Source organism: Doryrhamphus excisus, linkage group LG9 (assembly GCF_037039965.1).
Source record: "Doryrhamphus excisus strain RoL-2023G ecotype Guam linkage group LG9, RoL_Dexc_Guam_v1.1, whole genome shotgun sequence".
In the NCBI taxonomy this organism is placed as follows: Eukaryota; Metazoa; Chordata; class Actinopteri; order Syngnathiformes; family Syngnathidae; genus Doryrhamphus; species Doryrhamphus excisus.
Window position 1 is genome coordinate 20,865,710 of NC_136365.1, and position 12,222 is coordinate 20,877,931.

Sequence of the window (12,222 nt, forward strand, 5' to 3'; positions counted from 1 at the left end):
GAAAGCAGGAAGTGAACAAATGTAACAGTTAGTGATTGTAAAAGTACCAGATGGAGGGGTAGGATTTAATTAGCTTTGCTTCTTCCTACTCCTTTTGGACATGTGGAACTGTGAACTGATTATGTGATGCACTCAATTGTAATCTGATGCATGTTCAAATGAAATTAAACCATTACCATTACCATTATTCACCATGATTTTCTGCAGCCTGTGTTATGTTTATGTCGTCCTAAAAATACCCCCAAAGACTGATATGGAGCTCTTCTCTGAAAACGTCTGTCAGTGAACGAGTTAAGGAGCTGAATAGAGCTTCAAAATGAAAAAAAAAGATAAGAAATTGGAGTGAAACCAAAAAAAAAAATATTGCCAAGAACTGTTAAATGGGCTGATCAGCTGATCAAAAGACCATAAAAAAACCCCCAAAAAACTAAACCCCGCTGGATTAGCCAGTAGGATTTCAACCAGTTTAAGGCAGTTCCTGTATTAAAATATGGTAGTCAGCTGTGCCAAAAGCTGAGTTAAGATCTAACAGAACCGGTACAGAAACAAGACCTTTGTCTGAAGCAACAAGGAGGTCCTTAGTAACTTTTACAAGTGCTGTTTAGATGTTGTCTGAACCCGAACTCAAAGTGCTTGGCAACCGCGGATATTGGTCTATAATTAGATAAGACATCTGGATCAAAGTTAGTTGTTTTTTTTCATAGCCTGATATTAAATACTTATTAATGATGTTGAGTACAGTAGTGCCAGTCAGTGGTAGAGTATCTTTAAATGGGACTTATTGTCATTTTTTTCTACTTTAAGGGTCTAAAAATGAGCATCATTTTGAGGTCCCAAGTAGGGATCACATATAATAAACAAGTTGATGAGTTCAAGAAAGAAGTTGTAGAAAAAAAAAAAACCTGAGTACAAAAACTGTTTAAGTACGCATTCGTCATTTGCACTTCATCTAAGGGCATCGCACTTGAGGAACGATTTCCGCCGTTTGATGGAAGTCGGTGATTGATTTTGTCTAGTCTAGTAATAGTGACAATTTTATTGTCGACAAATGCCATGAACTCATCACCACCGAGAGTGATAGGAATGGATGGGTCGATGGTGCCGTGACACTTTGTCAGCCTGGCAACAGAACCGAAGAGAAATGTGTGGTCTGTTGGGATTTCGATTAAAGATGAGTAATAGATGGATAGTAATAGATTACTCTAACATTTACAGAGGGCGTTCTGAATATTTGAAGGCTGAAATACGGAATACTACGTCTTTGCCCTCCACACTACATACCGTCACTATCAGACTCTAAGAATATGGGCGTCATGTTTTTCTGAATGATTTGCTAGTAAAACGGTCGAATGTTATTTCCGTCATTCCACCCTCATTCCATCCCCGCTCATCCGCAACCTCGGCATCCTCCTGGACTCTACCCTTTCTTTCGAACCCCATGGACTGAGTAAGGACCTCAAACAATGCACAACGATGAGCCAATTCAAGAAACAATACAAGCAGTTGATGTTTGCGAAATACAAGGATGAAGAGTCTTGAACCAGTCATGATGTGCTAAAATTAAAATTAAAAAATACTTAAACTATATTAGGAAAGCAGGAAGTGAACAAATGTAAGTTACTGATTGTAAAAGTACCCGTTATGTCATTGTATGGTCTTATCACCTCGTACTTCGGTATTTGACAAAAAATTTAAATTAATTAATTAAATTAATTTAAAAAATTGTAAAAAAAAAATATAAAAATAGAAAAGTAAAAATAAAAAAATACTTAAAAAATAATACAAATATAAAAATAAAGATAAAAAGTAAAAACAACAAAAAAACTTAAATTTTATTAGGAAAGAAGCAAGTGGACAAATATAACAGTTAATATAATATAGTTTTTCTGCAGCCTGTGTTATGTTTATATGTTATATGTTTATATATATCACTATATTGACACTTACTATGGTACCCATTATGTCATTGGATGCTCATATCACCTCCTACTTCGGTATGTGACAAAAACTAAAAGTAAAAAATAAAAACTTAAACTATATTAGGAAAGCAGGAAGTGAACAAATGTAAGTTACTGATTGTAAAAGTACCCGTTATGTAATTGTATGGTCGTATCACCTCATACTTCGGTATTTGACAAAAAAATTAAATTAATTAATTAAAATAATTTTTAAAAATTGGTAAAAAAAAATAAATAAAAATATAAAAGTAAAAATAACAAATTATTTCAAAAATAATACAAATTTAAAAATAAAGTTAAAACAACAAAAAGTCATGATGTGCTATATATATGCTCATATCACCTTTGGTATGTGACAAAAATAATAACATTTAATAAATAAATAAAACTAAAAAAACAAAATTAATAAAATAAAGTTTTTTTAAAAACTAGGAAAGCAGGAAGTGAACAAATGTAACAGTTACTGATTGTAAAAGTACCAGATGGAGGGGTAGAATTTAATAAGCTTTGCTTCTTCCTACTCCTTTTGGACATGTGGAACTGATTATGGGATGCGTGAGAATAACGGATGAGCACCGTTGGGTGTGGAAACTTCCAACAGTGCCTCGCTTTAGAGAGCTTAAGATTAACTTTGTACAACGGTGCTTAGCTTTAGCACTTAGCATTCCCAAGCAGCCGAGGGGTGACAGATGGGCACGACTCGAAGCACAGAATCCACCGTTCAGCCCCGAGGGTGATAGCTCGCCTCGCATGTCTAACAGGTTTTCTCATTGTCGTTCTCTCGGGTCCACTTCCCAACCTGGCAAGTGATGACATGTTTAGCAGCATGTCATCATTCCGTGGATGGTTGTCACGTTGCCCCCCCACCCCCCACCACCTAACAAGGTGGACTCTCTACAACATTGGCAAGAGTTTCTGGGGCAAACGGTACAGTTCCCAAACTTGGGAGCTTAAATTATCATAATAATAAATCGAGTGGTTAGCGCCCAGACCTCACAGCTAGGAGACCAGGGTTCAATTACACCCTCGGCCATCTCTGTGTGTTCTCCCCCCGTGCATGCGTGGGTTTTCTCCGGGTACTCCGGTTTCCTCCCACATTCCAAAAACATGCTAGCTTAATTAGCGACTCCAAATTATCCATAGGTATGAATGTGAGTGTGAATGGTTGTTTGTCTATATGTGCCCTGTGATTGGCTGGCCACCAGTCCAGGGTGTACCCCGCCTCTCGCCCAAAGACAGCTGGGATAGGCTCCAGCACCCCCGCAACCCTTGTGTTGATAAGCAGTAGAAAATGAATGAATGATGTTTTGTTTTGCAAATTTGGTCAGACCGGAGCAGGAGGGGATAGAAAAGAAGAAAAAAGAAAACAGAGGGCGGGGGTGCATTTTTAGACAAAATGTCTAAACAACGATGCCACAACGATGCTACTCCGGTTTCCTCCTACATTCCAAAAACATGCTAGGTTAATTAGCGACTCCAAATTGTCCATAGGTATGAATGTGAGTGTGAATGGTTGTTTGTCTATATGTGCCCTGTGATTGGCTGGCCACCAGTCTCGCCCGAATACGGCTGGGATAGGCTCCAGCACCCCTGCAACCCTTGTGTTGATAAGTGGTAGAAAATGAATGAATGATGTTTTGTTGTTTTGCAAATTTGGTCAGACCGGAGCAGGAGGGGATAGAAAAGAAGAAAAAAGAAAACAGAGGGGCGTCTTTTTTTGTCAAAGGTTGCGCAAACAAGCGAGGCAGGCTGGAGGGACCACTTGTGCATATAAGCAGAGCTTATAATCTTACCAGTAACGTCACGTTTAATCAAGGACTGAAAAGATGTGTTATTTCTTTGTGCAGAGCGTCCGCCGCAGCAGCAGCAGCTTCCTGGTTAGGAGATGGCCAGCATCCTGCCACACCTGACAAAGAAAAGCCACAGGAGAGGTAAAAGTGCAAAAAAAAAAAAAAAAAAAAAAAAAACTAGTTTAACTTCAACTCATGCTCGTCACTCTTTTTCCCTGACTTTCTCACTATTTTAAATGCACCACCAGTACAGCAGAAGCGCCAACCCACTCAGGTCCCACGCTTGTCAAACGAGTGGCCGCTAAATGCGCGTTTATCATTTTTTTGTGTGAACCGTGCTCTCGCGCTGATTTTGGTAGCTCCACGTCCAAATTATGAACTCATTTGGCTGCTTTTTTCGTTTGCGACCGGGGAGAAAATTGTAAACAGCTCGGCCCCGTTCTCCGGCCAGTCCATTAATGTTATGAGCACAAATGTGAGCTTCGTTTTGGAAAAAAAAAAAAAAAAAAAAAAAAAAGCGGCATATGAATGATGTTGCCGAGAGTCTCGGAACACAAGCCTGTTGCCTTCCACTTTCCCTCCCATTGCTCATCTGTGTGCAGAAAGGAATATGAAATATTTATTGACATATCGCGCGCTGAAGCACAGCGTCTACCTGCCAATGCTGCTGCTGCCTTCGAGATAACGCTTTGCAACGGCAAGCACAACACCTTTTTTTTTTTTTTCGCCATCTTTCCCAAGAAGGAAACAGCCTTCTTTTTTACCTTTTTGTTTTTTTTGTGTGAGCCGACTTCAAACATTTTTTAGCTCTTTGTTTTTAATTATTTTCAAAACAAAAAGCCTCCCTCGCTTGTTTGCGAAAAAGTCGTTCAAACAGTTGCTGTTTAAAAAAAAATGTTTTTCTTTGTTTATTATGGATTATTTTGTTTTGTTTATTGACAAGCTCTTGACATTCCAATTGCAATGTGAAATACTAGTTTATTCATTTTGATATGATGCACTTGCAATATTATGCCATATATTATCAATACATTCATGTAAAAAAAAAAAGTCAAAATTTGTTAGGCCCAACTTTATGCAAATGAACATACGCAGAATTCCTGGGGTATTTCTCCAGTTTTCCTCCTCCCACATTCCATAAAAAACATGCTAGGTTAATTAGCGACTCCAAATTGTCCATAGGTATGAATGTGAGTGTGAATGGTTGTTTGTCTATATGTGCCCTGTGATTGGCTGGCCACCAGTCCAGGGTCCAGGGACCCCGCCTCTCGCCCAAAGACAGCTGGGATAGGCTCCAGCACCCCCGCAACCCTCGTGAGGATAAGCAGTAGAAAATGAATGAATGATGTTTTGTTGTTTTGCAAATTTTGAGTGGTCAGACCGGAGCAGGAGGGGATAGAAAAGAAGAAAAACTAAAACAGGAGGGGGGGGGGTGCATTTTTAGAGGGCCGCCCTCGTGGACGGAATCACAGAACTGGCCAATCAAAACGAAGAAAAACTGCTAACTATCATTAAACGTGGAATCTGAGCTCTCGAGCTAAACATGTCCGAATGGCGACCTGAATTAGCTTTCACACTCCTCGTACGGAGCGTTAATGGAAGCTAGCGCGGTTAGCTTAGCGCTTGGAGCTTAGCTTATCAGAGTATGCTAATGAAAATGTGCGTGTTGACATCTCATTAGAAAAGTTAGCCAAGCTACATCCGTGTCTGAAATACTGGGCAACATTGGCCGGTGATGTATTGCATCAATAAAGTATTTAATTCACAGACATTTTGTTTACTTTCACAAAAGTACATTCTTTGCTGGTAAAATAAGTGTAGAAGAAGAAGAGGAAATACAATTTAATAAAAAAAAAAAATCTAACAGATTTTATATGGACCTACCAAGATCACCACTATAAATCCAGCCTAAAAATTTTGGACTGGACACATAACAAAAAAAAACAAAAACGGAGAGGCCTGCGCACTGATTGCCTCCATTTTTCATTGTCAGCAGCAGGAAAGCCAAGGCGGTGTACCCGTGCGAGGCTGAGCACGACTCGGAGCTCTCCTTCCAGGTCGGAGCAATTTTCAACGCCGGTAAGTGTTATCGCCGTAGCCGTAGCCGTAGCCGTAGCCGCCCAGCATATTGGATTGGGAAGAAAAACACAACTCATAATCTGAGGGCCGATCTAAAAGAGAGATAAAATGAAAGTGTGGTGGAAGGGAGGATCTTTGATCACTTAGAGGAAGTAAGCATTATTATGTTGTTAGTGGAACCTTGGTTAGCATCCTTATTTTGTTCCAGAAGGTCCGACTCTAACCAATACAGACGCTAACTGAGTCAACTTTCACCATCAGAAATAATGTAAATCCAATGAATCTGTTCCAGAAAGCCAGAAATGTTGACACAAAACATGTTTTCATAATTTCACAATTATAGTTTTACATGCGGAAAATAACTTAAAAACATAACTTAGTTTGCAGCTAAATAACTTAGCTGCAAACTAGCTAAGGACGTTTTGTGACAAAAAATACATGAAGAACACAGTTGCACTCACACAGTGTATTAATAACACAGCATCGTATTGTACACTAACCGGGAAATGTATGTAAACTGAGACAATTTTTTTGACATTAAGTGAAAAAATACGCTAACCGGGGTGGACGCTAACCAAGGTTTCCCTAATTGTTTTTTCTATTAAAAAAAAAAAAAAATTTGATTGATTTATTTATTATTCTAATTTTATATTCAGGCTGCATGAGTGCTGCTAACATTCGAGAGCCACTGTTCCAAATAATAATATTTAATAATATATTTAATAATATTAAATATAATTTAATTTATATCATAATATTATAATATATATAATATTATAATAATAATTATTATATAATTTATAATATTATAATATCCATCCAACCATCCATCCATCCCTCTTTCTATCCATCCACCCCCCCTCTCTCTCACTCCATCTATCTCTCTATCCATCTTTCCATCCATCCATCCACCCATCCCTCTCTTTCTATCTATCTCTCTTTCTATCCATCCATATCTATACATCAATCAATCAATCCATCCATCCATCCATCTCTCTCTCTTTATGCTGTACATTTTATGCTATATTATCATAAATCATAATATATTATAATTATAATATTATAATTAATAATATTATACTAATTACAATATTAAATTATAATATATTAATAAATTAATAAATAATATATATAAATACATTTTTCAATATAAAAAATATTATTATATAAATAAATAATAAATGAATAAATTATAATATTACTAATATTTAATGACATATTTAATAATATATAATAATAATAATTGTCACAATACAGTAGAGGTCCACTGCTCACACTCACTGGAGTCCCTGTACTTTTCTCTTATGTAACCCCCACCCTCCAATACCCACCCACCTCCACACCACCACCACCACCACCTGCTGCCCCCCCCCCCCCGCTCCATATCCTGGTCTCCTGCAGTGACCCAGTCTAGAGAGCCGGGCTGGCTGGAGGGGGAACTTGAGGGCAAGAGGGGCCTTATCCCTGAGAACTATGTGGAGATGCTGTAGCCTCCAAACGGACACCATTATTCATATTGTTGTTATTATTATTATTATTATTATGATTATTATGATTATGTGCACGTGCCTTTGCAGTCACGGCGGAGCCTCATTCAGAGTGTTCCTCTCTAGCCATGGACTTGATGTGAAATGTCTGCGTACTTTATCCTTATGCATGCTGGCCGTCGGGGAGACGAGAGACCACATGGAGTTCGATTCCGCCGCACTGCTGTAAACCCAGGTAGCATATTTTTTGCTCCACCCACTTATCCATGGTATCCATGACGAGCCCCTCCTCCTACACCAGGATTCTGTCCCAATGTGCCTTTGTAGCGTAGACGGCCGGGAATGGCCATAAATCACAGAGTTCTCACTCGGAGGCACCTTGCTTTTTGGCTTCCTCTCCGCTTCACTCGGATCACCTCAGAGGGCGCCGACGCCGTAGTTTCCATTCAAACTCAAACGCCGTCTTTTTAGCTATCAAAGGCAGCGACATTTAACTCACCTTTCAGGTTATTGTCAAAGATCAGCAAAAAAAAGTCGAAAAATGGTCGCAAAAAAGACAACAGAGTCGTGCATCTTTTGTTGGGTCATCTCTATATTTGCAAATAATACATCTTTGGTTGGAAAATATGTAATCCAGAAAATGACAATAAGAGTGGTACATCTTCTGTTTGGTTGGTTATCTTTGTTGGGTAATGTTTAGTTCACAAAACTACACCAGAGTGAAACATCTTTAGTTGGATTGTCGTTATTTGCAAAAACTACAACAAAGTGAGACATCTTTTGGTGATAAATGTTTTTTTGGGTCCTCTGTGTTTGTAATATTTGTTACAGAGTTATTACCCGACGGCAGATGTCTCACTTTGTTGTAGTTTTTGCAAATAATGATAAATCTGTTGTAGCATTTGAGAACACATATTAGCCAACCAAAGATGTTGTATCAGATTCAGATGCTTCACTCTGTAGTAGTTTTTACAAGTACAGATGACCAACAGAAGATGAACCAGACTTGCTGTAGTTTTCCAGACTAATCCAGAAAATGACAGAGTGGTACATCTTCTGGTTGGGGCGTCTTTGTATTTGTTGGGTAATGTTTAGTTTACAAAACTACAACAGAGTGAAACATCTTTAGTTGGATTGTCGTTACTTGCAAAAACTACAACAAAGTGAGACATCTTTTGGTGATAATTTTTTTTTTAGGTTCTCTGTGTTTGTAATATTTGCTACAGACTTATACATCTTTTGTTGTCTGATCTTTGTATTTGCATCCACAAAGTGATAAATCTTTTATTGGGCAATATGTAGTCCAGAAAATTACAAGAGTGATCCATCAGGTGATCTTTGTATTTGCAAAATCGGCAACAGAGTGATACATCTTTTTTTTTTTTTGGCTGATCTGTAGTTGTGAAAAGTTTGGGTTATCTTTGCATTTGCAAAAACGCCAACAGAGTGATACATCTTTTTTTTGGGGGGGGCTCAACTGTAGTTGTGAAAAGTTCGGGTTATCTTTGCATTTGCAAAAACGCCAACAGAGTGATACATCTTTTTTTTTTTTGCTGATCTGTAGTTTTGAAAAGTGTTACATCTTTTGTCAGATAATTCCAAATACAAAGATCACCCAACAGAAGATGGACCACTCTTGTTGTAGTTTTCTGAACTAAATATTACCCGACGACAGATGTCTCACTTTGTTGTAGTTTTTGCAAATAATGATAAAGCTGTTTCACTCTGTTGTAGTTTTTGAGAACACAGATTAGCCAACCAAAGATGTTGTATCAGATTAAGATGTTTCACTCTGTAGTAGTTTTTGCTTTTTAAGTACAGATGCCCAACAGAAGATGAACCAGACTTTGCTGTAGTTTTCCGGACTACATACTAGGCAACCAAAGATGTCTACAAAGTGATCTTTTGTCGGCTAATATGTCGTCGCAAAACTATGAGAGTGATACATCTTTTTGTTGGATGTCTGTTATTTTTAAAAACGTCACCAAAGTGATACGGCTTTCATCGGGTAACGTGTCTTCCCGAAAACTACAACAGTCATCCATCCATCTTGTACCGGATCATCATCATTATCATTTGCCAAAAGTACACCAGAGTGAGACATCCGCGCCAAAGTGTCAAAGCTTTCTAAAATGTTTATTTGAGCTGCTAATAATGGAGATGCAAGTCTTGGATTTGGATCACAATCGGCTCTGGTGGCGTCGTTCAGGGCTGAATGCATGCATTGAGATTATTCTTCATATTATTATTATGATTATTATGGTTATTATGATGGGTTGCAAGTGTTTCTGTTGGTTTTAAGCGTATTTTAAACTTTGCTGGGTTCCTTCCTGAGCAGAGAAATGAGACACTCCGACAAAATGTCTGATTTAACATGATTTTATTTCCTATATATTTCAATACCGAAATAATTTTATTATGAATAAGATATTAAAATGCAGTATTTACATTTTTTTTTTTTTTTTTTTTTTGCCTTTCTGTTTATGTACCAAGTTTATTTCCCAAAGTTGAAAATGTTGGAAAGGTGGAATCTTCTAAACACGTCACAATCCATCACTCATACGCACGGACGACAATTCACTTATTGGAGATTTTTTTTTTTTGGTTTTATTTTCACTGGCGGTTGCAATAATAATTTAAAAGTGCTGATTTGTGGTGTTTTTAAAGGGCCTTGACGTCATTTTTATACCTACGGGGCATCGGCTTGTTAAATAATGTGAAATAAAATGTCTGCTTTCCTCTTAACGTGTTGTCAAAGGTCATATTTTTTCATTAAAATGTCCGCTTTTTAGCTCATACGCAGTCAAAAACCAAAAAAATCGACACGGATTGGTTCTTTAATCGAGTATCCAAGATGAAGGAATCACTTTCCCGTGATCTTCCATCACTGACGTTCTCCTGTTTTTAAGCATCCACGGCACAAACATCATTCAGAGATCTTTTACATGACAGGAGCGCTCCGCTGTTTTGTTTTTTTTTTTAAGAGCCTATTCCCCAAAGACACTTGTGAAAGATCTTCTATATGACAAGGGTGCTCTGCTGTTTTTAGGAATCCACTCCCCAAAAATTGTTAGTCAAAGATCTTCTTCATAATACGAGTGCTTTGCTCTTAAGGATGTAATGATGAAAAAATGTTTGTCATAAAGATGGATGCTATTTTTAGCACCGGAGGTCTGCTCTGCTCTGCTGTTTTTAGGAATCAGCTGTTTTTAGGAACACCCGTCAATGATTTTGTCCTTTCCATGATCCCTCTGCTGTTTTTAATGATGTCATGGAGGGGAACAAAAATGTTTTGCTGTTTTTAGGAATCTACTTCCCAAAAATTGTTAGTCAAAGATCTTCTTCATAACACGAGTGCTTTGCTCTTAAGGATGTAATGATGAAAAAATGTTTGTCATAAAGATGGATGCTATTTTTAGCACCGGAGGTCTGCTCTGCTCTGCTGTTTTTAGGAATCAGCTGTTTTTAGGAACGCCCGTCAATGATTTTGTCCTTTCCATGATCCCTCTGCTGTTTTTAATGATGTCATGGAGGGGAACAAAAATGTTTTGCTGTTTTTAGGAATCTACTTCCCAAAAATTGTTAGTCAAAGATCTTCTTCATAGCACGAGTGCTTTGCTTTTAAGGATGTAATGATGAAAAAATGTTTGTCATAAAGATGGATGCTATTTTTTAGCACCGGAGGTCTGCTCTGCTCTGCTGTTTTTAGGAATCAGCTGTTTTAGGAACACCCGTCAATGATTTTGTCCTTTCCATGATCCCTCTGCTGTTTTTAATGATGTCATGAAGGGGAACAAAAATGTTTTGCTGTTTTTAGGAATCTACTTCCCAAAAATTGTTAGTCAAATATCTTCTTCATAACACGAGTGCTTTGCTCTTGAGGATGTAATGATGAAAAAATGTTTGTCATAAAGATGGATGCTATTTTTTAGCACCGGAGGTCTGCTCTGCTCTGCTGTTTTTAGGAATCAGCTGTTTTTAGGAACGCCCGTCAATGATTTTGTCCTTTCCATGATCCTTCTGCTGTTTTTAATGATGTCATGGAGGGGAACAAAAATGTTTTGCTGTTTTTAGGAATCTACTTCCCAAAAATTGTTAGTCAAAGATCTTCTTCATAACACGAGTGCTTTGCTTTTTAGGATGTAATGATGAAAAAATGTTTGTCATAAAGATGGATGAATGCCGTGTTATTTTTAAGCACCAGAAACCAGCTCTGCTGTTTTTGGGAATCTGCCCCCCTCCCAAAAAAAAACACCCGTCAATGATTTTGTCCTTTCCACGATCCCTCTGCTCTTTCTAATGATGTCATGAAGGGGAACAAAAACACTGTGCTGTTTTTAGGAATCTGGATGAATGCTGTGCTATTTTTAAGCACCAGAGATCTTTTAGGGATAGGGGTGCTCTGCTGTTTTTGGGAATATGTCCCCCCAAAAACGCCTGTCAATGATTTTTTTTTCCTTTTCAGGATCCCTCCGCTCCTTTTAATGATGTAATGAAGGGGAACAAAAACGCTCTGCTGTTTTTAAGCATCAACTGCACAAAACCAGTCAGAGATCTTTTATAAGACGAGAGCCCTTTGCTGTTTTGAAAAATGTAACGGAAATAAATTCCGTCATTCGGTCCGACTTAAGCGATGCCAGGGTGTTCAAAGTGTGAATTGTATGACTTTAGGAATGTGGAAGTGGAGCTAGCGCTCTACTGTATTGTTTATACATCCTGTTAGAGCGCACACACGCACACACACACACACACACACACGCACACACACACACACACACGTTACATAACACTGTAAGGTGGAGCTAATGAGATGGGCGACATCCCCTACCCCCCCCCCTCTCACTCCCCCTCTCTCACTACCTCCTCCATCACTGCCACCATCCACCCTCGGGGCCCTTCAACCCCCCC

General features: G+C 38.3%; 1 protein-coding gene across 7 annotated transcripts in view; it reads left to right on the forward strand.

The window, feature by feature from the left end:
• arhgap10 (Rho GTPase activating protein 10) overlaps positions 1-8,093 on the forward strand; it is a 55,002-nt gene extending 46,909 nt beyond the window's left edge. Inside the window, exons 21-23 of one of the 7 annotated variants that reach the window (XM_058046038.2) lie at positions 3,806-3,889; positions 5,742-5,827; positions 7,405-8,093. In XM_058046038.2, the coding sequence (XP_057902021.2) occupies positions 3,806-3,889; positions 5,742-5,827; positions 7,405-7,457 (223 nt within the window). In that variant the 3' untranslated portion in view covers positions 7,458-8,093. The other 6 variants (XM_058046039.2, XM_058046034.2, XM_058046035.2 and 3 more) reach the window with 6 other exon arrangements.
• Positions 8,094-12,222: the final 4,129 nt, after the last annotated feature.